Source organism: Ictalurus furcatus, chromosome 16, assembly GCF_023375685.1.
Source record: "Ictalurus furcatus strain D&B chromosome 16, Billie_1.0, whole genome shotgun sequence".
Classification (NCBI taxonomy): domain Eukaryota; kingdom Metazoa; phylum Chordata; class Actinopteri; order Siluriformes; family Ictaluridae; genus Ictalurus; species Ictalurus furcatus.
In genome coordinates this window covers 12,111,646-12,138,464 of record NC_071270.1, presented here as the reverse complement: position 1 = coordinate 12,138,464, position 26,819 = coordinate 12,111,646, and the positions used below count along the sequence as shown (strand labels likewise).

Genomic DNA, 26,819 nt, shown 5'->3' with positions numbered 1-26,819 from the left:
GTTTTCCCCTGCACCTGATGCTTCACTCTAACATGACAAGGTAACTGAAACTGAAAGCGTAACTTCAACCAGCTGATTGTCTCTGACTTGTATTATGTCAGAACCACAAGACACAGCACCCTTTCAAAGTATTCATAATGTTTCCTCTAGCTGTTCCTCCAGTTCGAGCTAAACTGGGAAAACCAGATCCATTTGAAATGTGAATTGAATGATGGGGAATCCCAATGTCTAAACTTGATAGACATATCTGAAGCTGCTAGCCTCTATGCCTTGGGTAAAAATAAACAAACAAACAAAGTGTTTTTTTTTTTTAAAAAAAACACTTGTTTTTCATAAATACACAAAAAGGACATCATATTGAGTCAGATGATGCGACACAAAGAAGGAAGACAAACAGGAAGCTTGAGGGAGAAGGAAAAAAAAGCTGAAGTCTATTCAAAAACCTTCAAAATGTAGAGAGTTTATTACACTAAAGGTTATCTTTAGATTGAGGTGTCTACATGCAACATTAGAAACACATTGTGTGGTGTTCCAAGAAAAGGACAGACATAGAAAAGCAGTTAAGTTAATTGTTATGACTCTGACACTATAATTATACCCAAAGGTGGACACTGTGGCTCCCTGCAGCACTCGAGAAAACACGCTCGGAAAGTCCCAACTCCTGTGCAAAACATGGAAATTAATGGAAATATGGCACTAAGGAATTAGAGTGACAGAGAAACAGAAAATGAGTTGCAGTGGGAGAGCAACTGTGTGCAAATAAGAGTCTAAAAGGGGCTTTTAGTGACGCGCTCTAAATTTCCACAAAGGCCAGTTGCCGCCTCTGCTTTACACAGCTCATGGACCATAAATAATGGCAGTAATCTTTGAAAGCTTCCCTACATGTAACCATTACAAACGCTGGAATCCACCAAGAAGCCCATCCTGATAACACGTAATCCCTCACACACCTCCAGCCCAGTGCTGCCATTAGAGAACACAATGCTATCAGCTGATTAAGAGGGAAATTTGTACTTTCCACATTCAAATATGAGACAGGTGCTCCTAACCTGTCGATCAAGTACGGCTATTCAACAAGCGTTATTATGATGATAACGACAACATTTACCTGTTGAAATAAAGTGATTAAAAAGACAAACTCCAATAAAGAATTAAGGATAAAATAAGACCACAGAAAAGATTTTGGTGAGAATTATGAATTGAAGTTTACTCTATTAAAATGATAAATTGTACATTTGAAGACAGCAAAGCATGAGTGAATGGGGGTAGTTTTTGCTTTAGGAACTTGGCTAAAAATGTCAATTTACAAGTGCAACATGACAATAAGAATCTTCCACAACTACCTGTGTAAGCATTGTAACATTATTTACACTAAGCGCACACGCCCCATCCAGACAAAAACGGCATGAAATTGAAACAATTCAAAATTCTAGTCTTAACAATTGAACAGAAACAGTTCTAAACCAAGAGCTCATACGCTTTAAATCTACAGTATCATATCCAGCACACATACACAAAATGAGAAGGTAGGGTGTGCCGATAAACACTCTTCCACCTTGCCTGCCTTGGAGATCCTGTTATAATAATACAGGGTATTAAGAAAACAAAACCAAAATATCCCGAACCTCTCCATTCGGAAAGTAGGAAATAGGAATCTCAGTTCAGGGTGGAATGCTGTCCTGTAATGGAAAAAAAAATGTTGAGAAGAAATAGTTGTGAACAATAACTAATTGTTGTCCAACCTTAAGATACTGAACGGTTCTTTTAAGGAAGATTTCTTAAAATAAATTCCCTTCAGGAAATGTCCTACAATGTCACCAGTCAAGGCAGATTCGCTCTTACTCCTGCACAGCAGAGTTCATGGTGTTGTGAATGCTGGCATGTTTAACAAGAGCCTTTGTTTATTGTGATTGGTCAGCACAGGTCTCCATGGGGCTAGGCGCTGCACCCTCATCATTACTGCTATCCACTTCCTGGTCCAGAGTGGCCTCATCGTCTAGCCGCTGGCTGGTGTAGTCTGTGATCTCCAGAAAGCCGCTTGGCTCCACCACAACGTTTGACTGGCTCGAGTCAGGCATGATGGAGTACTGAGGAATCACCTACAGGAGAGAGGGAGAGACAGAGAGAGTAAGGGTTTATTTGCAAAACAATACAACAGTGGTCTCATTATGCACCCTTTACCATGTATGATATAAAGGGTAAAAACTCATTAAATCAAAATGGAAAATAATACGTAATAGAAATAATGTTTTGTACAAGACTGTGACCACATACATGATCAGTCATAACATTAAAACCACCCGCCTAATATTGTGTAGGTCCCCCTTGGGCCACCAAACCAGCTCTGACCTGTTGAGCCATGGACTCCACAAGAACTCTGAAAGTGTGCTGTGGTATCTGGCACCAAGGCGTTAGCAGCAGATCCTTTAAGTCCTGTAAGTTGTGAGGTGGGGCCTCCATGGATCGGACTTGTTTGTCCAGCACATCCCACAGATGCTCGATCGAATTGAGATCTGGGGAATTCGTGGGCCAAATCAACATCTAGAATTCTCTGTCATGTTCCTCAAACCATTCCTGAACAATTTTTGCAGTGTGGCAGGGTGCATTATCCTGCTGAAAGAGTCCACTGCAATTAGGGAATACCGCTGCCATGAAGCAGTGTACTTGGTCTTCAACAGTGTTTAGGTAGAAGATGTGCTGACAATTTGTGCTACAGTAGCTCTTCTGTGGGATCAAACCAGACGGGCTATCCTTCATTCCCCACGTGCATCAATAAGCATTGGTTGCCCATGACCCTGTCTCTGGTTCACCAATTGTTCTTCCTTGGACCACTTTTGGTAGGTAATAACCACAGCATACCAGGAACACCCCACAAGATCTGCCATTTTGGTGATCTTTCAGCACATCAACTTTGAGAACTTTGCATAATATATCCCACCCCTTGACAGGTGCCAATAGGATTAACGAGATAATCAATGTTATTCACTTCACCGGTCAGTGTTTTTAACGTCCTGGCTGATCTGACTGGTAGCAATAATGGCCATGAGATCAAGTAAATGTTTATTTATTTATTTATTAGGTATGCACACATCTGCTAATCAGGACTAAAACTCAGGTCATGGTTTTAGTGTTTTTTTTTCTTTCAATAATGCATTCCATTACTAAATTCCAACAGTCAATGTTCCTGTACAAAAAATAAAGACAAACACCAACAGGAACAAGGAAGGGAACCATGTTCGGGGAAAAGAAGTAGTCACAATAGCCCTGGGAAGATGGCACAAAAGAGATCTGCTCCCCTACTGATGTCAGTCTGCTCTTAGGTACTTCCAGTAGAGTGTGAGCAGGGGTGTAGGGCCGTAGGAGATCAGAGAGACAAGATGGGGCGAGGCCATGTTATGCTTTTGTAAGTGAGAAGTAGGAGCTTGTATATGATACTCTGTGAAACAGGTAGCTTTTGTAGTACAAGTATAATGAGTGCTGAGTGTTTGGTATGACTAAGGACTTTAGCAGCTGAATTATGAATGGGTTGGAGTCTGTTTAGGTAATTACAGTAATCTACTGTAGCATGAAGTTATAAGTAAGGGTTGAAGCCATGCAGAGTCGATGAAAAGTGACTTTTGTTAGCAACATATTATGGGGCTCATCTGGAACTGCGTTGTCAAAAATTACACCGAGATTACAAATATTTGTAGAAGGTTTACATCTCTATAAACTGAAACATCTCTATAAACGGAAAATTCTGGAATTTCTGTCACACTGCAGCTCTCACTGCCACACTAGGTAATGCCAATATTTTGCGAATTTAGAGGAACAGAATTCAGCTGTTTCCAAACACTTTTACACGGAACTGACATTAGGCAACGTTACCAACTTGCAAGATCATTAAAAAGATGATGCACTTCCTTTCCATCATCGTCAAGCAAAAGGTCGACTGATGTCAATCTAAAGATATCACAAACATGCGACTGTTGTGGTTGACGGGTAAGAAAGCTGTATCTGGTGACTTCATGTAGAACATTACATGCAAAATGTGAATGGATTTAATTTGTCCCCGAGTGTAAGGTTGTTTTTATTTTATAAACTCTTGTAAAGTATATATAGAAAAACTGCATTGTATGTAGTTATTACCTCAATTAATTACTTTTTTTGAACCAGTGTGAAAATATTTAGCTTATTATCCTTTTAAGGGTATTTCTCTGTTTTTCGATTTTAGATGAATATGTGCTCATTGTGAGAGTGTGTCAGCCTTCTGACACAAACGTGAACTCTCCAAAACATACTGAATTTTAAACTGTTAAATACTGTACCTGTTTTTTTTTTTTATTTAAAGAAAATAATTGTTTTGTCCTGTTTTTTTTTTAAATAAAAATAAAAGTGAACAAAAGTGAAGTGTTTTGCCATTAACTATCATTGTGCAACAATTAATCACTACCAAACAAACACAACTCAATACAGATCTAGTTAGTGCACCATTCTGATATATTGGTTATATGGTGAATGGTCAGCACTTACATAGCGCCTTTTTTTCATTTTTTTTTTAAATAAAGTTAGTGGTTCTACGCAGTGCTTTACAGGTTTACTGGTTCTCCTTCACACACTCACACACCAATGGTAGCAGAGCTGCCATGCTACCTATATATAGTATAGTATAGAAGTTATAATAGTATATCAGTTTTGATATAGCACCAGGCAATAGTCTTTTGTCATGGTAAAAGCTTTACTATGTCTGTTACACACCTAGCTAGCTAGCTAGAAAACATCATTCGATAAAGAGTATGTACCCCAGACAGTGGATTATTTTACGTTATTAAGTAGTAAGGCAATGTTATGTCATGTATTGGCGTTATTATGATCACCCTTCCTTTTGCATTGCAGATTGTCTTCATCAATACTTTAACTTTAAAAGCTTATCCTACTATAAAACCTGTTTTTGAATTTAAATTAAAATTTGCCTATTTTTGGTTAAAAGAATTGAAATCCTGAGTAAATACAACAATTACAACAGGGCTATATGAGTTATATAATTATAAATAGACTGTCACACAGAAAAGCAAGTGGCTGTTCACCTGTATAATGTCTGATTCTTTGCTCTTCTGGATGCGTCCAAAGGTGGCATGTGTGTGCGAGTGTGTGTGTTTGGAGCTGCTGATGAGCGGAGATGTAGAGGCAGCTTTGCTGAAGGTGCTGCAGTCACTGGATGAGTCCACCACCATGGCCTCTGTGCCTGGTTCGATCTCCGCCTCCATCATGGAGATCTTCAGGATGTCAGAGACGTTGGGCTTCTCCGAGCTGGACTCGGCCTGCAGCTTCACCGCAGCTTCGCCGCTGCTGCTGGACACGGGAGGAGCCCCAAAAGTGATTTTAGTGACTGCTGCTCCTTGTGTTATGATTGGCTGCTGCACCTGTCACAGAAAGTGAAAGAAAAGAGCGAAATAAAACCCTCAATATTCAAATGGTAAGCCAAATCATGTCTGTGTATGTGTTTCATGTGTGCTAGGTTTGTGTGATTTCTTTTTATTCCAGATGTTTCCAGATTGTTCCAACCTGGCTGCTGCTGCTGCTACTGGACGCTTTATCTGAGGCCACGGGATGGTGGGCCTGCAGTGGTGGGGGCTGGGAGAGCTGTGTGTGTGTTTTTGGTCGGTTATGTGAGCTTGGTGCCTGCTGTAGTCGGGGCAGCTGTGGAGTATGGACAGCTTTAGTGGGGGGTGTGTGCTGGGCTCCAGATCCAGAGGGAGCCGAAAGAGAGGGAGCAGGAGAGACAGAGGGTTTATCTGCCCGTGTAGTCACTGCTGGAGCTGGAGGTCTGGCACTGGGACTGATTTTGGAGGCCTCAGTCTGGCTGAGAGTTGACTTGGTAGGCGTGGATATGGAGAGTACCAGGGGCTTGTTAATGGTGTGTGTGGGGATGCAGTGCTGCTGTAGAGGGGGAGGAGGAGGGGGCGGGGCCGGGGCAGAGGTATTTACTGATCTGTAGAACAGTCCAGTTTGAGGGTCCAATGTGTCACCTTCCAATTCTCCCTCCTCCACTACGGCCTGCTCCTCCAGGGGCTTGCCAGCACCTGCCTGCAATGTGCGCACAAACACACACACACACACACACACACTAGTCTCTCTTTCACTAGCAAAACAGTCACAATCTTTAAGGCTGTGTTTCTATAGCAACGCAAATTACATCTGCTTGCATACCCACACTGGTTGCTATAGTAATGATGCAGGCAGGTGTACACCGAGTATTTAAATGCAGGCAAAAATGTGAGATTTTGCTGTGGGTCAGGTTTTACATCAAGCCTTCATCAACATAGTTGACACATAATTTTAGTACGGAAACATGCAATTTGGAACGCAACTCATGCTTTCTTCACACATTTCTGAAGTTAAAAGTCAAAGTGTTCAACTGAGTAGAATACCCACATAAATTACTATGCTTTATACAATTTTATACCATGGTCCGTCAGATTACTCGATTCTGATTGGCTGGAATGTGTGCATTAAAACCGTTTGTATATATACAGTGAGGGAAAAAAGTATTTGATCCCCTGCTGATTTTGTACATTTGCCCACTGACAAATAAATCATCATTCTATAATTTTAATGGTAGATTTATTTGAACAGTGAGAGACAGAATAACAACAAAAAAAAATCCAGAAAAACGCATGTCAAAAATGTTATAAATTGATTTGCATTTTAATGAGGGAAATAAGTATTTGACCCCTCTGCAAAACATGACTTAGTACTTGGTGGCATAACCCTTGTTGGCAATCACAGAGGTCAGACGTTTCTTGTAGTTGGCCACCAGGTTTGCACACATCTCAGGAGGGATTTTGTCCCGCTCCTCTTTGCAGATCTTCTCCAAGTCATTAAGGTTTCGAGGCTGACGTTTGGCAACTCGAACCTTCAGCTCCCTCCACAGATTTTCTATGGGATTAAGGTCTGGAGACTGGCTAGGCCACTCCAGGACCTTAATGTGCTTCTTCTTGAGCCACTCCTTTGTTGCCTTGGCCATGTGTTTTGAGTCATTGTCATGCTGGAATACCCATCCACGACCCATTTTCAATGCCCTGGCTGAGGGAAGGAGGTTCTCACCCAAGATTTGACGGTACATGGCCCCGTCCATCGTCCCTTTGATGCGGTGAATTTGTCCTGTCCCCTTAGCAGAAAAACACCCCCAAAGCATAATGTTTCCACCTCCATGTTTGACGGTGGGGATGGTGTTCTTGGGGTCATAGGCAGCATTCCTCCTCCTCCAAACACGGCGAGTTGAGTTGATGCCAAAGAGTTCCATTTTGGTCTCATCTGACCACAACACTTTCACCCAGTTGTCCTCTGAATCATTCAGATGTTCATTGGCAAACTTCAGACGGGCATGTATACGTGCTTTCTTGAGCAGGGGGACATTGCGGGCACTGCAGGATTTCAGTCCTTCACGGCATAGTGTGTTACCGATTGTTTTCTTGGTGACTATGGTCCCGGCTGCCTTGAGATCATTGACAAGATCCTCCCGTGTAGTTCTGCGCTGATTCCTCACTGTTCTCATGATCATTGCAACTCCACGAGGTGAGATCTTGCATGGAGCCCCAGGCCGAGGGAGATTGACAGTTCTTTTGTGTTTCTTCCATTTGCGAATAATCGCACAAACTGTTGTCACCTTCTCACCAAGCTGCTTGGCAATGGTCTTGTAGCCCATTCCAGACTTGTGTAGGTCTACAATCTTGTCCCTGACATCCTTGGAGAGCTCTTTGGTCTTGGCCATGGTGGAGAGTTTGGAATCTGATTGATTGATTGCTTCTGTGGACAGGTGTCTTTTATACAGGTAACAAGCTGAGATTAGGAGCACTCCCTTTAAGAGTGTGCTCCTAATCTCAGCTCGTTACCTGTTTAAAAGACACCTGGGAGCCAGAAATCTTTCTGATTGAGAGGGAGTCAAATACTTATTTCCCTCATTAAAATGCAAATCAATTTATAACATTTTTGACATGCGTTTTTCTGGATTTTCTTGTTATTCTGTCTCTCACTGTTCAAATAAATCTACCATTAAAATTATAGACTGATCATTTCTTTGTCAGTGGGCAAACGTACAAAATCAGCAGGGGATCAAATACTTTTTTCCCTCACTGTATATATACACACACACACACACATACACAAACACCACAGGTAGTTCCGGTCACTGTTCTAAATTAATGCACTGCCTATAAACCAGTGGTTCTTAAAATTTTTCAGCGTGAGTCCCCCCTTGTGTAGCGTGCATCCCTTTATGGCCCCCCAGAGTCATCAAATTTTTTCCACACAAGGCTCTTCTGTATTAACTTTCTCAGCGAAGAGACTACGTCCTCGATCTAAAAACGTATCCATTTTAAATAATCTTAGGTTTTATCAGTGTTTGGCTAACAGTAACAGGTAAAATTATTATTATTATTTTTTAAATGTTATAGAATTTCTATGCCCCCCCGCAACACCCATCCCTACAAACACACACTAATCTCTTACAAACTCGGTATACTTACAGAGATGACCACACAAGAAATTTTTTTTCAAATGACCATGGCTGTGAAGGCTACACCGTTTACAGGGAGATCGCTGAAGGGTCCCTTTTGTAGGGGTAGAGAGTAACGGCCATTTTGAAGACGTCCACAGTTTACAGCAATTTAATTTACCGCTTACAGTTCACTGAGTAAGATTTTATCATTTAGAGTTACTGGCTATCAACAGAAACAGTGATGAAAACAAGAAACACATACTGAGAGCTTACATGTGATTAGAGATGTAACGGTATGAAAATTTCACATCACTTTTATCACGACCAAAACTATCGCTGTTATCAGTATTATCATGGTATTGTTAAAATGTGCTGAAAATGTACAAAAGTACTGATGCACACACTGAAATGGTTTAACAGGTTTTATATTTGACTATAAAGTGATGTTTGTCACTAGACTTGCTGACTAGACTAGACATTTAGTTCAGTTAGAGAACATGGCGGAAGGTAGTGACAGAGCTAAAGAGATTTTCCAACCTTCTAAGAGGACCAAATCCGAGGTGTGTTCATATTTTGGATTTTATAAAAATGCTGAGGAAAACTTAAAAGAAGATGGTAACCCTGTCTGCAGAGCTTGCCAGAAGAAAGTTGCTGCGAAATGGGGCTTTGGTGCTTCGTTGGCGCTTTTACCTCTTTTCCCCCTCGCTTTAAGTCTAAGTCTAAATTGCTTATGAATGCGCGTGCGGCATTTCAATTTCGCTTTCAAATTAGCGGCAACTCAGGGCGGCAATTACTTGAATGGTGGGTTCATTATTATTCTTAATCAAAAACACAACAACTACAAAACAGTACAATAACAAACTCACTTATATTAAACCGAAACTTCTGCCATCGTCCTGTCAGTCAGCTCGCCTCACTCCTGTCAGTCAGCTCGCCTCACTCCTCCTGTCAGTCAACTCGCCTCACTCCTCCTGTCAGTCAGCTCGCCTCACTCCTCCTGTCAGTCAGCTCGCCTCACTCCTCCTGTCAGTCAGCTCGCCTCACTCCTCCTGTCAGTCAGCTCGCCTCACTCCTCCTGTCAGTCAGCTCTCCTCACTCCTCCTGTCAGTCAGCTCGCCTCACTCTTCCTGTCAGTCAGCTCGCCTCACTCTCGTCACGTGATGAATGAAATCTGACTGATCTGTGCTGCGACTCTGACTCGTTCGGCTCATGCTGAATTGAGCGGACGCGTTGTTTTTAATCGTAGCAACTGTTTTCACGCTCAAAAAACAACGTTTCATGCTACGCCTGGGTCAGACTCATGCTGGGTGTGTGTGAACAGCATTTACCGTGAGTTTTACAAAATCACAATAATCGTGCACGGTTTTAATGATAATGAAATGTGACACGGTAATACTAACCACCTGGGAATTTTATCGTGGTTTATCGTGAAACCAGTAATCATTTCATCCCTACATGTGACTCTGGGAATATTTTATTCTGAATAACAGTGCAAGAAATATCTTTAATTTGTTCTCTTCAGTAATTATCTCTGCAAGAGAAGTGATTATTTTTCAACATTTCACCCACACACAAATGCACAGCATTATAGTTTTACCCAAGTACCTGAACAGTGACTGAACTGGTGCTGGTGGATGGAGCCGTGCTGGAGCTTTTCACTGTGGAAGAGAGAGCTGATGACTGACTGCAGGATGTAGACACTTCACCTCCTGCTGCAACCTTCCCTGCTTTACCTGAACATAAAAATATTTTCTCATTTTAAACATATAAACTTCTGCCACTAATAAGCACAAACACATTAATTCACACAATAAGTACAAACATATCCCACTGCGTCAAGAAATTCCGGTTTCAAACCTGGTAACTGCTCCTAAATAGCTAATATTTTGGTGGCTTATCGAACCAATAACTTCACAACTTGAAATCACTCTAAACATTTAAAGTGCATTCAGATTCTAAAACTTTTAAAGGCTAATGGAGCAGTGGGTATTTTTAAGAGGCCTCCACTGCCTGTGAATTGCAAAAAAAATAAAAAAACAAATAATAGAAATAAAATCAAATATAACAGAATCATGAAATGAAACTAGCCATATCTATAAGGCAGTAACTCACCTTTAAAGTTATATTTGAAAATAAATAATTTACAGTGCTAGTTATGCTTGAGGCTCTGGTCAGCATCCCAAAAAAGTTGATTACTAGATTTATCATAATTTGTATTAATGAACTGTTCTTAGTTTAAGGTTTATATTTGCATTTTCTTTCTTTAAAAAAATAAAATAATAAAAATTAAAAATTAGAACACAAGAGAATACACAATGATGATTTGCTCGTTGAGATCGTTAGTGAAGGGGGCATGTTGCTATAAACATCAGGAATTAACAGTACTGATACCAGTGGCCTCTGCTGGGGTCTCGGGCTCGCCTGCAGCCTGGCCTGAGGGTTCAGGTGACTGCCTCCTCTCTGTGGGCATCTGTATTGGCACAGCCATCTGACTCAGATCGATGGTGTGCTGCCGAGGCTTGGCCTCTGCCTTTTCCTTCGCTGAGATCCAAAGGGCAACAGAGACGCAAGTTATCAGCACCAGCAAAAATAATTAACAAATTATGAGAGAGGAGTAACAGGTGAAGTAGCCTTCAATAACACACACACACGTATATATACATATAAATATACATACATTATATATATATATATATATATATATATATATATATATATATATATATATATATATATATGTATATATATATATACACACACACACACACACACACATATACATATAAATAAATAAATAAATATACACACCTGTTGTCTGCTGCAGCTCCAGCAGGGCTTTAATGGTAGACGTAGCAGACTGGGCCTCTCCACTCATGTCCTGGAAAATGATGGTGGGACTTGCTTCCACAGAGACTTCTTGTTCTGTCCAATCCTGGCCTCTGGAGCTGATGACATGCACGACTGACTGGGTGTCTGGATAATAGCAGAAAAGTCACGATTAATAATAACATTTCCATTCAAACAACTGAACAAAAACTATTTTTCTCTGTTCTAACAAAAATGTTCTCATTAGTGCTTTTTTTTTTTTTAACTAAATAGCATTTCCACACATACCCATTGTCATTCGTGATAAACTGACGTTCTGTTCAGTTTGAAAATATTATATATATATAAAATATTATAAATATATATATATAAAACAAAAAGCTTAATATTTTTGTACAGTTGAAAATATGCCTGGAATTAGACTTCTGAGCATACTGTTCCACCAGCACAGTGAGGAGGATGGTGAAGGAGGGAGCACTTAAAGATCACGGTTTTGAACTGAGTTTAATTGATTTTTTTTTTTTTAAAGAAAAAAGGAGGGTTTAAAAAAAAACAAACAAAAAAAACATTTTCTTAACAATAAGCTGTTTAGAAGGAAAGAAGCACTTCCTGAGATCACCTCACAAGATCATGCATTGTCTGAATGTCATCAAGAGTCATTAGAACCACAACTAGCATTGTGTGTTGTGGTCGGAGAAGATCAAAACTGTTTGGTCAGTTTTGGCGGCCGATTAATTTCTTCATACAGGAAGTGTCTTGAAGCTGTCATTACAAACAAAGGCATCTCCACTAAGTATTAAATAAATTTCAGTTAGCGTGTTCAATACTTTTTTGCTGTGTCATTCCACATTATTACACATAACTTCATTTATGGACTTTAACGTTGTGAATTCTTTATATTTCCTGATTTCTTGAGTTAATACTGATGTCTGGTGAAAATTTCATGTGAATAACCTCATTGGAAATATATTTACTGAAAAAAACGTTGACGCGTTCAATACTTATGTCCCCCACAGTGTGTGTGTGTGTGTGTGTGTATATATATATATATATATATATATATATATATATATATATATATATATATATATATAAAAAACATTTTTATATTTTTTATCCTTTTTATATTATACAATGAGCAATATATAAAGACCCCATACTTCTATTACTATATTTCTCTAATGCTGTGTTCGAATCATATACGTGCTGCTGTGTAAAATGAAAGAAATGATCTCCGAACAGTTTTAAACATCAAAAACATAAAACTTCTAAACATAAAAGAAAATAAAAACTGACATCCATGTTTAAAAACATATTCTGGGGTTTTGTAACAACTGAGTAAAATTTTACATTAGCCAATGGGGAAAGCATGCGGCTTGCTTAATGCAATCCCTCACCATGAGTATTGTCTGAGGATGTTGGGCTGCTCGCCATGTACGATGGAGAGTCATCCTTGAGTGCCCCCTCCTGGCTGGAGCCTGGTATTACACCTGCCTCAGTACCACGGGTCACCTGCTGCAGTGTCTCGCTCACCAGCTGCCTTGCCTGTTCACTCACTACTGTCGCCTGGAACGCCATTGGTTTCGGCTTTATCAGCACCTGCAAGGCATTCTGGGTGAAATGCTATTTCTATACAATAAATCAGGAGATTTCTAAAATGATCTAATGCACGGCTCTGTAGCAGACCTGGGTCTTGCCCTGCTGGCCATAAACAATCTTGGTGGGGATGAGCTTGGTGGTGGTAGACGGCTGCACAGCTGAACCGAGACTCTTTGGCTGCGTTACGATCATCTTAGTGATGGGCCGAGATGCCGTGATGATGGCAGGCTTTGCTCCCGGCACAGCCTGCAGAGCTTTCTCCCCCTGAAGAACACATACACTTTTAAATTGGCTTCAACTCAAAACAAATGGTTTATAGGAATAAATAAAGCTTAAAGATTTTTATTATGATCCTACCCCAGCGTTTAACAGTGTGGTGACCACATTCTTCCCAGGTAAGCCCTGGATGGTGGTTCCTTTCCCAGTGGTTTTCTGCACCACGATGACATTGGGTTTGGAGGTCATGGGAATGGTGGTGATCTTTGTGGTGGTGCCTGTCATTTATGAGTGCAGACATGAAATCCCACTAAGCACTATAGAGATCAAGTGTTTCAATTATTCAGATTCGCTCTTTTTTCCCCTGCTTTTCCTCAGTCTGTCTATGAGTGTCCATCTATTCATGTATTTCTCATTAAGCTCATTGCAAACTTCTAATCATTACAACACATCATGTAAGGATTTATGTTTTATATTTTATCATGCCATGACTTGATGAACACCTGAGCAGCTATGAACTCTTGCAATAACTATACACTCAGTGCATCATTCACTGACACCTGAAAGAACAAAGGCTTCGGCAACATAAATTCAAACACCCTGTGTCCCCCGCCCCCCTTTACTGCCTGTTCTCCCATGAAATTACCGGACACTATGTTGGTGCTGATGATCTTCCCGCCCAGTGTAGCAAGAGACTTGGGAACCACTGTTATAATGCTGCCGCTGGTGGTTTTGACGTATGTAGTCCCAGCAGGTGTCGTGGCCATTCGAGCTCCGATGGATGGAGTTACTGTGGGCCGGGTGTACGTAGCCTGGGTCCCTGCACACAAAGGACACACACTAGGTATGTATACATTTTATAAGGCTTTCCAAAAAGTCAGCAAAAGGAAAATACAAATTGTTGATGTCATGTGTATGTTCACATTAGCGTTAGGTTTAATCTAAATTTTTCCAACACAGCTATGCATTGTGCTGTAAGGCATGTTTCCATTCGGGTAGAACTGAGAGAAATATCGATATAAAATCGACATCGTGATCAATTATAACGCTCTATACTTTTCTGAGATATTGTTAGTATGGTGATGTATTTGTTTATTGTTTTTAATAATTACAAATTAAATCTTACTGAATAGGTGTGGCTGATTTGATGTAAATTAAAAAAAGTTATTTGTCTTTGTAGGCATTAAAGAAATCTATCGTGAAAATCAGTTTAATTGTTTATTTGTTTTACTGTTTTGCGGACAGTTTGTTAGTTAAATTATATCATGATATGCATTGTGTATCGCAGAAATGTCCTCAAGTATCGTGATATGGTATTTTTGTAATATCGCCCAGCCCTTTACTTTCAGGTTGCGTCCAAACTCAAAATTCTCATTATAACAGATGGAAACCTGACTACTTCTTATTCTCACAGGAATCTCTGCATTAGCTATACACACACACACACACACACACACACACACACACACACACCAACACTGTGTATTACATTGTTTAGCAATGGGTATGTTTCAGTTCGTTGGTTTTGATGAGTTTAACCAGGATAAGACTTGGGATTAGTGTTCAAACCTTAGGTACCTGTAGGGGTGGAGACCAGTTTTGTGGTCATGATGGCGCCATTGCTGCTCACCACCATGATGGGACCAGAGCTGCTACTCGGCATGGCTGCATTCGAGGGCTTCGGCAAAATCTTACTAGGCTGCATCTGCTGGGTGATGATCTTTACACCTACAAATATATGGCCCAAACAAGAGATGGATCTTTTTGCATCTGGCAAGTTACATGAGAGAAAATGATTGAAATGCCTAAAAACCATTCCACTCATATGTTTCTTATACAAAGATGGTCATGGAAGACAAAAAATACATATTAAGTGAGAAATAAAGTTCTAATATAAAATTGACCCATATCACACAAGTGATAGAACCTAATCTGACTGATCATGCAAATGCTTTCAAAGGTCTGAGACCTCCAAGTTATATTTTGTCACTCATAAAAACACAATAATAGTGTTGATATATACTGATCAAGAAAATAGTGCCTTATACATATGTTAAAAAAAAATAAATTCCCATTGATATTTATATACATCCAGTGCTGTGGAAAAAGTATTTGCTGGTTCTTCTCTTTTTGTGTACATCTCACACTAAGTACAGCTGTAATAATCTTTGGACAAATGATTTAAGAACAGACTTTCTCTCATGTTTTAGTGCTTATATATAAACTTGAGGAAGTCGTTTCAGACGTTCTTGTGACTTGAGATTTGTAACCTGAGATTGTTGAATCCAGATGAAGCGAGAGCTTGGGTTCTCACCTGACTCTTGTTTGATCTGTATGGTCGGTTTGGAGGCCGACACCGTACTGGTGGTTTGAGGGGAGGAAGAGAGAGGAGACGCAGAAAGGCCTTTGGGTGAAATTGACTGTTGCGGCTGCTGCTGTTGCTGCTTGGGGAACTGGAGGATCTGAGAGGGAGAACCCACCAGAGCTTTGGGGGAGGGCATTCTCGCTGTGGCCACCTTCACTGCTGCTGTGGAGCCAGCTGGACGAAAGGTGTACACACACACACACACACAAAGAAAGAGTTAATCTGAGAGAAAATTTACTAAAGAATTTATAAAAGAACTAAGACATTTCTACAAAATATACTGACAAAATACAGCAAAATGAAATAATTATGTTCTCACACACACACACCATTTTAAAAACACATTGATTAAATTATTCCCACACACACTTTAACTTACTTTGAGCCACAGTGGACATGACCACCGTAGGAGTGGAGGACACCACAGTTGTCACGGCGACAGGGCTAGGGGCAGTGGTGCTGCCTGCTGAAATCACCATGGTCTGCTTCTGACCAGATGATGTGACTGCAGAGCTGGACACCAGTTTCGACACAGCTGCATAGTTATGAGACTTGGAGAGGATATTGGGAACAAAGCTGGAGCTTGCAGAGGTCGTAACAATAATGACCTAAGGAGAAACAAAGACGTCATTTCATAAAAGCAAAAAGGGAAGTAGAAAGAGGAAGAGACGACTTTCAGACACAGTGGCTACTTATCTATATGCTTTATACACGGCCACCCTCTCATATAATGATTTACTTTATTATATGTGATTGGCCCAGTCAGTCTGGTTCATCCGACTGCTGCTCTTGCTGTTCACTGCATACTGGCTATACTGTTCTGTATATTTATCACACTCTTTTACACTTGATTTAAAAATTCAGCCCACAGTATGCTAAAAGGTTTGCACAGACTGGTTACCACTGTAGGGATGTTGACTAGTCAGAGGCAGACAGTAAGGGAATTCAGGCAGATGGTAAAAAATGGAGGCTAAATGTACTTTAGCCTATATGAAGACAATTCTATAGTCAACTGCACACCGTAAAAGTAATTTAAAAATTTTTAAATGAACATTCTTACTTTGCTTCAACTTTGTATGAATGTAGAGGTGTGCACAAGACAATCACCCGCTCCCAAAACAAATCCTCCTAGAGATATTTTTGTTGTCCTTTAAAGCAAAAATTTTTTTTAATGAAATCTTTGCACTGCGACATAGTGGGTTCCATCGTGCATGACCAGTGCATTCAGAGCTGTGGGTTGAACTTCACTCTGTAATCTAATTCAACTAGCTTAGAGCGGCACGTACTGATATGGGGAGTCATTTTCGGATGCTACTCAGGCCGGAGTTGAACAAGCCAGTTCGCATCCTGGCTCATGATCAGCTTTAACTTCAGCGACTTCAGCTCAGATGCTACATGAGTGCATTTTAAGAATGGGTACATCCTAAAATTGTATATTATGATACACAGATATATTATTTGTGCATTTGCACACTGATTCCAGGGATTTATATTCGTCACTAACAATGTAACAATAAAACGAAGCTGGAAATGTAATTGCTAGCCGTATGTATGGCTGTCAATTGAACTGCTGGTCGATGTGTTTTCTTTGCTGTGTGTTTATTTATTTATATGAGCATTTAACTGCACTTATAAAACAGCCTAAAAATCGCGATGTCCTGAATCAGTTTTTTCTTTAACAACGGAAAAGCTGATTGCTTTTTTTAATTAGTGGTCAAATGGTAAAAATGACTAGTTGTGCAATCCATACTATATACACAAGTATATGGCTGGAATGACAACAAAAAACAGATTTAACAGAGATGAAGAGGCGCAGTGAGCATGTACTGACCTTCTGGGTGGTGGAGTTAGTGGCCTGTGTGCTTGGCTTGGTGAAGGTGATTTTTACTGGAGACATGTGTGGCGGTAGCGAATTTGCAATGCTCTGCATGAGGTTGCTCATCTTCGGGCTGCCGCTCACCGGCACCGTGATGCTCTTTGAGGCGGGTGTGGTCGCTTTAGGCACCTCCTTTAGCAGAACAGGTGAAGAGCCTGAGGAGTTGGTACGCCGGCGTTTACGAGGCTTTTCATCCTCATCAGAGCAACTTACGCCTGTGAGAGAGAGAGCGAGAGAGAGAGAGACGTCTTACAACTCAAAAACAGGCAGTTCTCAAATTATGAAGCCTATGAAGGCTTTTATGGGGACAGCACTCATGACAGCCATTTGTAGAGTTATTACAAACTGTATGATTCTAAATGGCCATTACTGTGAGGACCAAATAATGGACATTTTGCCCTTAAGAGTGATAATAGTATCAGCAACAGAAAAGTGAAGTTCAAAAGCAGCAGGAAAATCTAATTTCACAGGGTTTCCAGTTTACAGCAAGGTTTTCAGTGGGCAGAATACATTCAAACACATAAATACACTGTCATATTTTTCAAACGTTTACAGTATGCAACTTTTTCCCGTTGAAAAATAACCTGCTTTTCAAAGTCAAATACTTGCTAGACCCAGAGGAACTGCAACTGCGAAATGAAACTGGCTGCAGCGAAGAGCCATTTCTGGCTTCTGGTATATCTGTTCATTATTAATTTGCAATATTTGTTCATGTTCAGATACGCTTAAATGACTGCAACAAAAGAATATGAACTATTCAGGAGATACTTAACTGAGTCAAAATGTCCCCTTTAAATGTGAAACAAAAGGTTATTTTAGTTCTTTCTACATTCATTAAATCTCTTAAACACGCACATAAAATAATTATATATATATATATATATATATATATATATATATATATATATATATATATATATATATATATATATACACACATCCTTTTTTCTATTATATCATGACATGAAGAACACAGAAGAATAGGGCTGCACAATTAATAGAATATCGATCGCGATTACGATTTTGACTGCCCACGATTAAATGAACATGATCGACTGCGATATTGACGTTTAAAGTTCATCCTCCGCTCATAGAAAACTCCACTGTTTTCTCCACTCAAATCAAGCGCTTCCTACACTTACAGCCAATCACATAGAGCGATGCACGGATGACGTCATTTCGTAATGCCAAAACCCGGAAACGGAGTTTCTCTGCGAGCTCCAGCGCTTGTGCTGGAAATCATGACACTAGCTAGCACGATGCTAAATGGCACTACAGAGGGAAACTCAGGGCTTTACTGAGCGACCATTTCAGTCGCATTTGCGACTGAAGTATTTTGTGTGACAGTGAATAAATATTTATTCGCACCGGTGTGAGTGACCTGTTCGGAGTTGTATAATACAATCGGAATAAAAACTACAGTAAGTTCAAAATGCATCTACAGTTACTTTCACACTGCTTTTCATCTCCTCAGTCAACCGAACAAGTGTGTAAATACTGCAGAGAAGCCATTATGATGACAAGCAACTCTGTACATCATCTGCTTCTGTCAACTTCCCAATCTCACAACCGCCATCTTTTATTGATCACGCAAAATGACCTGAACTTTCACCTGCTCGTGTAGACACAGCATCGGGCGGAGTAAATTAATAATAATGCTAATGCTACAAGGTGGGTTTAATTCAAACTTCTTTATTAAAAAATTCCTCACCAATCATAATCAAGAGTAGCAACTGTTCAGAAGGAGTACGCTGCTGCTCTCCTTCACGCTCTTCACTAACTCAAATACATAGTGTATTCACTTCATTTAAACTTAAGGTTGCCAGATATCACTAGAAAAGTAAGCACCAGTTTCCATGTTTTGATTTAATTCCCCTTAAAAACACAATATTAGCAGCAGACATGGCAACACTGTACTGGGGAACTGATCTAAAAGGAAAAACTGATAAATAAACAAACTGAAAACTAATAAAATGTAAAGACAGAAAATGTGCTTAGTTATACATAAATAATTTAATATTAAAAATAGATATTATAATAAATTCATTAAATATAAATAAAATGAGAAATTAAATGATGTTTAATTACTATGGGTTACATTTACTATCAATTTGACATTAAGCTTAGTTCGCTATTTCCTTAGAAAGCTATTAGCTTTTTTCCTAATATGGATCATGCTTGTATTAATCTACTTTTAATTAGGACACTTTATTGTTTAAGATATTTAAAAACAAATATTTTATGCTTGTATCAATTAACCAACAGTATTTCTCATTGCTATTATTTTAATTCTATTAACAGTGACCATGAGCAGAGAACTCCTGATTAAAGCTTAAACAAAAAAAATGGAGGTGAAAGCAGCGGTCTGTTTATTTAAATGTAAAAGTGCAATAAAAATATGTTGTCCCTAAAATCAATGAAATAATCGTGATAAATAATCGAGATCTCAATACTGATCAGAATGATCGGGATTATCATTTTGGCCATAATCGTGCAGCCCTACAGAGGAATTTGAATCTGTGTGTGTTTAAGTACTTACTCTTCACATACACAGTGCTCCCGCTGGGCAGCACTACCACATTGGAGGCGGGACTCGTAGGCCGAGGCGACTTGACTGCAGCTGCTGCACTGATGCTGGGGGCGGAGACACTAGGGGGTGTGGCTGTAGTGCTGGTATATGAGTAACACACTACCACTGCAAAACAACACCACCGTTATCACACATCATCACTAAAGCAATTCCAAACAAGCTCCTGACATATTTCATCCGTCGTTATTTACCTTCTTTGTTGCCAGTCTCTGCAGGAAGGAGCAGAGAAGAATTCTGATGTGCCGTGGCACTGGCTACCGCATTGGCTGTCACTGTAAATGCCGTCTGAGGCACCAGCCTGGGCATCAGGGGGACCAGCCTACGCCCTTCAATAGACCACTCTGAGGAGCTGTTCGGCCCAGACATGCTGTTAAATGGGAAAAAAAGGCATATATGTATATAAAACCCATTTGAATTTTTTAAATAAAGGATTTAAGGCATGAAGATTTCATGTGCATTGTAGTGAGCTGGCTCTCTTACTGGTATGCGATGGTAGTGAGACGCTCGTCATTCACTGCACGCCGCACCTCTGCACGATGGCGCTCAGTTGAGATGCTGGTGAAAAGATTGTGTGTCAGATTAACAAAAGGTACACTGTGGTTCTCTCTGTCTCCCAGTGACTACATCCACATGGATTTGTTCTTTAGGTATCTTGATTTTATCTAGGTTCAGTCTTCTTTACGACCAGACAGTGTACATTAGAGGTCGACTGATTGGGGATTTTACCGATACCGATAACTAAGGTGGGCGGTACCTACCGATAACCGATGATCAACTGATTTTCAATATTGATACTGAATGAAAACATAACGCTCTAACTAAAATATTGCTGATTGTTATTACAAAAATAAACAGTGCTGACCATGAAAATGTACTGTGCTTTTTAAATGAAATAAATATATAAATATAAATATATATTAACTATTAACAAATATTAAAGTAAATAAAAGATATACATCCAAACTGAACCAAAAAGTAATGCTCCAAATAACAAATAAAAACAAAGACATCCAAAATGAACCATAAAACACTTCAAAATATAGCTGCAAGCAGCAATGACGGATTCCGCCTCAATATAGTTGACCATTTCAAAATTGACATGATACAGAAACGTATCCCACAGATACAACATTTCAACGCATGTGGATCAGTGGCAGATTTTAAGTTAATTTTTGTAGTTTTCCACAAATTATCATTGTAGACAAAAATCAGGAGTTGAGAATTTTGGAGAATTACTTCGTGCTGATACAACATTACTTTAACATTATTTTGAATTTATTCCTGCTGCTAGAACATTCATTTGATTTACTCTGTGCTGCTATCTCAATCTAAGACAAACACCGCCATCTAGTGGACGATAAATACATTGTTAAACATAATATAACAGATTATAAAAGATCATATTCTTTTTAAAATGAATGTTTTTGGAGATATGAGGTTGCCATCGCAGATGTTAACATACTGTAGTGTCCTCTTTGTGTGTGGCACAGATCAAGTCCATATCGAATGTTCCAGTGATTTATGGACACGAGAAATAAGTGCAACAGATGTCAATTCACTAATATATAAATAATTTGGCCAACTTTTATTTGATTCCTTATTGCTTATCAACCTATAGAAAGACATGCATCCCACACATATGTTCCACAGTTCAAGTCAATCAGACCTAGGGTTCATGAGGAGAACATTTCTGTAGTTTTGGACAAATTTTCAATGTAGGGGAAAATCTATCAGGGCGAACATAATGGGTCCCCAAAGGCTTTTTTGTTCCTCATGAGAAATAAGGCAAGTATATCAATTTTCAGACATTTCTGACTTGGGGACAGACATGGGGCAGAGGGAAAATCACTTAGAATTTGGGTGTGGTCTGTAGTGCCACTTATGGGCTCACGTGGGCCATTTATGGCATAGCAGTTACTCGTGGCCTGTAGTATCAATGTGCCAAAGTTCAAAACTTTTTACCATTCAGATTTTGAGCTATTGGACGCTTTAGGGAGATAAGGAGAATAATAATAAGAAGCAGAATAAGAAGGCTAACAATAACAATAGGTTTCTCCTGGAGGAAATCCTAATAACACAACAAAATTTGTCAGTGAGTGTTTTTATTTTGCCTCTAGAGATCGCTCTTGTACTGTATAATGACAGCAGACCCTTCTCAGTCACTCTGGCAATGGACGCCACCAGGAAAACTATTGGTGTGGATTTTTGCCGATAACTGATAGTTCCAGTAATCGGTGCCGATTAATCAGCAAAACTGATCAATCGGTGGATCTCTATTGTACATGAGATTTTACTTTGCATTCTGAGATGCTGCATAAATCTTGAGGCATTCAAAAACACACTCTGTTCACAGTTTTTATAGTAAATCTGTTGACTCTACCTTAATACTTTGGTAAGTTCTCCAAGCAGGTCTTTCTTGTCCTTGGTGAGATCACCCTGGGCACGAAGCGCACTGATCACTCCGGCATATGCCTCCAGCTCTAAACGCAAACCAGTCACAATACAGTTCCACATGAATAATACGTTTAAAGAGGTCTTCACATTTCAGCCCATACAATCGATCAGTCACATGTCAGATTATAGAAGCATCTCACCAAGCTTGCGCAGAATTCGTTTACAGTCATCTCGGCTGAGGTCGAGAAGCGTAGGCCACACCACCGGCATGGTGGAAGGCAGCTGGGGCTTCTCCTGCTGAATCATCCACTTTTGAAAAACAGAAATGAACTATCAAGGGCAGAGCCATCTTTTGAATAAACAGTATAAGAATAAACAGATTTGTTTGCCAACACTTTTTTTTCAAATGTAAAAACTATTCACCCCATGGATGTTAATTTAGTTAGTCTACATAAAGATCATGTTGACTTAAAAGAAAAATGTCATATATTACTATATCATTTGTGTTGCGCAAGTCACAGAAATAAGTTGTTACCTCTGGGAGCCAGTGAACACTGTCAGAAATGTGCACGCTCTATTTAGTGTGGATCTTCTAGAAAAAGTGATACCCTTCAAGAAAACCATAATGAAGAAAAAAAAATAATTTATGTCATATAAATGTCATGTCATAGCTGTAAATGTTTCTATTTAAAGAGCATCTATTATGGTTTTGAAACGTGCCTAATTTTGTTTTAAAGGTCTCATACAATAGATTTACATGCATCCAAGGTCAAAAAACACTTTAATGTGCTCATAATTTAAACTGCAGCATTGTTTTTTTCCTCAGTGTCACAAACAACTTGTAAATGACCGTTCTAAAGGATTCATTCTAAACTCCTCCTTTCAGAGAGCATACTTTGCTCTGATTGGTCAGATGTCCCAGTCTGTTGTGATTGGTCTACTGCTGTCAGCAAGCAGCCAATGAAGACCAGAGGCAGGGCTTTTTTTATTATAAACCTAGTAGATTAGTACAGGAAGTAAGTCTGGAATTACTAACAATTCTTTTCAACTGTTCAGAATCGGTTCCTTCTTTTGGGAGTCAATAACTCTGTCGCGCATTCTGATTTTTGCAGACTTTTTACATTCACAAACAGCTCTATAATACATTACATAAAAGATAATATTTAAAAAACCATAATAGGTGCACTTTAAATATCATTACAAGCTAACAATATTCTGGGACACATTAAGAATATGTGCTGTGCAAGCTAGTTTATAACAACAGCATTTATAGATTTTGTTGCCAACTTTGTGTCTAGATCTGATGCTTTTTTTAATTCCAAAAAAAAAAGAGCCTAGCAACAAATCTAGCAACTTTCTGAGCAGCCGCTAGTGACTGTCCTGCCTCGATACAGCTCTCCATCTCATCACAGCTGCTGGTTATACATGTTGCGAGAGCAGGTTTGGTCGACTCACCAATGTGGAATGCTTGTCCGAGATGTGCTTGTACGAGCCGATGTTCTCAACCAATCACTGCTCAGCGTTATTCCCAACGACCAATCAATGACCGCCTGCACAATGACGACTAAAATGATCGTCACGATTATTTTAGCTCAATTTTAGTCACGATTATTGTGAGAATTACCAACTTTTTAAAATTTCACTTCAGCATATTTATTGAACTTATTTTTTTTTAATATTCTTTTTTTTTTTTTTTTACAGCCAAGTCAATAAAACGTGTTAGAACAGAAATACAGTAAGTAATTTCCAGTAACATACAGTAAAATTTCCAACTCGTTCAATATAATGAACAGTGAGGCTCAGGTACAGCTCCACGGTTCTGCTTGACCACAAGTCGGTTTGGGGCAGCAAAATATTCAACAGCGCAAATTTCTCTTTCTATTTCCAGTCCATATTTCACAGACAGCTCAGGCAGAGCAACAAAGAGAGCGCGACAGTTCACTCGAGGCAAATAAACGACTTGTGATTCAGCCCGTAAGAAGGATGAATAATTCACAACCCTTTCCGGATTGATGTTTTCTGCTTGCTAATACGTCAATATTGTAGACGATTATGCTTAATTAATTCATTAATTAATCATGGGAGGAAGAAATCACGAAAACATGATTCATCGTGCAGCCCTAACTACCTATGTTCACCAAATGTTTGTAAAGAACTCCCATCTTAGCTAAACATACAAGTAATACAAGTGAGTTATTCCATCTGTAACCTTTTCCTTCGTGTCCCTTTCCCCAGCTATCAATATTATTGCTTCTTTTTGAAATGATTAGAAATTAGAACAAATAAATAGAAAGTACGATAGTTTGCAAACATGTAAATAGTTAGTTTCTGGTGCCATTACGAAAGATGATTTCTATAATAAAGAAGTTATTTAATATGCAAAGAAGTCTACGTCATTTCCGCTTCTAGCAACGGTTTCAGGATGCAGTAGTTATTTTCCCCTGAATACACACTTAGCAGCACTGTACTGTAGACAAGCCTGCTCACAGTTTGAGACAGAAATCGTTTCATATTCAGATGTTAATCAGAAATTTAAACTCGACTGGAAAATAACAGTGCAACTTAATCAAGGCACAAGCCAAAGCAGAACCGAGACATCCGGGATTTAAGAGTTTTTACAGTCAGGACTGACTCCGTTAGACTCCTACTCTTAAAAAATAGTCTTATACTGAAAGCAGAAGATGGCGATGGAGGAAATCCTCTACCAAATCATCTGCAAAAACCGACTACAAAACGAGTAGATCCCTGATGGAGAAACAGCTGTCGTTACTCTCTCTCTCTCTCTCTCTCTCTCTCTCTATATAAATATATATATATATATATATATATATATATATATATATATATATATATCAGTAGATAAAACACCAAAGTGACACTGATCGCGTTAATTTTCTTTTATTCTGTTTAAAAAAAATCCCTCATCAGCACCAAGAGGATCTTCACTCAGTTTCAGTTGGGTTCGTCTGCTGGGATTGGCAGGTTACATTAGGACAAACATTAGGACAACATCAAACCAGCACACTTGATCCTTTTAACACCTTTGCACGAAGGAAACAAAGCTTGTCGTTTCAAAATGCAACCGTATTACCAAAATATAGGCAAAAATAAGCACCAACCTTTGCTAGACACACTCCCCAAAGTCCGCCATGTTTAATGTTTAATCGACGCCAAAACAGAAGAGCCGAAGCTATAGCTATCCGAGAGAATGCCTTCACGCAAATCTCGCCCTAAAGGAAGTAAATCGCAATTGTTTTTTATGAAACGTTTTTATTAGCATTGCAATATGCCCACATATATATTTGCAGAAAGTATTCCGATATTTTAACTTTTCTATGTTAAGACTGATGATCAAACTTTTCCCTTTTATAGCAGGCACTTTTTCAGTGTCCCAATCAGGTCCATCATAACAACAATAAACTGCAAGACACGGAGAGAAAGCTGCAACTGTGGTTTTCAAGACTAATGCAGGCCATCTCTGTATTTAAAATGGTTATACATTATTTAAACACTAATATAATTCTGGGATTTCATTAGATAATAATATATTACGCTCTCGGACACGAGAGTCACGAGTACAAAATGGTAATAGTCCCAAAATAGTGCATTAAACAATGAATAGGGTCCATATCCATACAGTGGCTTTGTGTAATTAATGGTTAAAAAAAAAAAGATTGCTAATCTAATTATGCGTTGGCATTAATTGGGTATCTATTATGAAATTATTCGGTAAGAGACTCAATCGTTCAAACAGTTGCAGTACAGCGACCTCTGGTGGAGACATGTAGTTCAATAAACGAGCATTTCCCCAAGTTTGCATAACTGACCAAAACACCAAATAAACACCGATAACGAAGAACAAATACTGGAGACGATCAGTATGTCTTTAAAATTTCTCAAATGTAGTTCAACAGAACAGTCAGGCCACATTTGTAGAGCTCTGTGGAAGTAAACAGCGTTTGGGAATGAAAGCTGGAGCTGCCAGTAGAATAGCATATACAATTCCAAAAAAAAAAAAAAGTTGGGACGCTGTGTAAAATGTCAATTAAAACAGAATGCAATGATTTACAAATCTCATAAACCCATATGTTATTCACAATAGAACATAGAAAACATATCAAATGTTTAAACAGTAAGAAAAAAATATGGTAATTTTGAATTTGATGGCCACAACACGTCTCAAGAAAGTTGGGACTGGGCAAGGAAAGGCTGGAAAAGTAATTGTTACTAATCAGAAACATCTGGAGGTTAATTAGCAACAGGTCAGTAACATGATTGGATATAAAAAGAGTATCTTAGAGAGGCAAAGTCTTTCAGAAGTAAAGATGGGCAGAGGTTCACCAATCTGGAATTGGGTTGTAATAATAATGTATACATAAAAATGAATAAACATTACGCACAATAATTCAAACTGTTATAGAAACTACTTTCCTTTTGTCTAACAAAACAATCATTCTAATAAGAACATACAGTC

General features: G+C 39.1%; 1 protein-coding gene across 2 annotated transcripts; it reads right to left on the bottom strand.

Moving 5' to 3' along the window:
* Positions 1-299: 299 nt before the first annotated feature.
* emsy (EMSY transcriptional repressor, BRCA2 interacting) lies at positions 300-25,517 on the bottom strand. 2 transcript variants are annotated; one of them, XM_053645511.1, is made up of 21 exons: positions 25,465-25,517; positions 22,881-22,954; positions 22,546-22,654; positions 22,332-22,431; positions 20,432-20,506; positions 20,143-20,318; positions 19,901-20,056; positions 17,317-17,576; positions 15,865-16,093; positions 15,435-15,659; positions 14,699-14,848; positions 13,767-13,940; positions 13,262-13,398; positions 12,992-13,168; positions 12,703-12,904; positions 11,288-11,452; positions 10,871-11,020; positions 10,085-10,212; positions 5,545-6,066; positions 5,067-5,402; positions 300-2,099 (listed from the first exon to the last, which is right to left on the bottom strand). In XM_053645511.1, the coding sequence occupies exons 3-21, from the start codon at positions 22,649-22,651 to the stop codon at positions 1,902-1,904; spliced, it is 3,666 nt and encodes a 1,221-aa protein (XP_053501486.1). In that variant the 5' UTR covers positions 22,652-22,654; positions 22,881-22,954; positions 25,465-25,517; the 3' UTR covers positions 300-1,901. The 2 variants fall into 2 exon arrangements, with proteins under 2 accessions (XP_053501486.1, XP_053501487.1); XM_053645512.1 differs by lacking the exon at positions 25,465-25,517 and adding an exon at positions 23,801-25,078.
* Positions 25,518-26,819: the final 1,302 nt, after the last annotated feature.

What these genes read in the sequence shown, in the direction of transcription:
- emsy (XM_053645511.1), bottom strand. Translation starts at nt 22,651, where the DNA reads ATGATTCAGCAGGAGAAGCCCCAGCTGCCTTCCACCATGCCGGTGGTG. An exon ending in CAGCACCAACATAGTGTCCG is followed by an intron (nt 13,399 to 13,766) that starts GTAATTTCATGG and finishes CATAAATGACAG; the next exon opens with GCACCACCACAAAGATCACC. An exon ending in ATCCTCAGACAATACTCATG is followed by an intron (nt 11,453 to 12,702) that starts GTGAGGGATTGC and finishes GCTATTATCCAG; the next exon opens with ACACCCAGTCAGTCGTGCAT.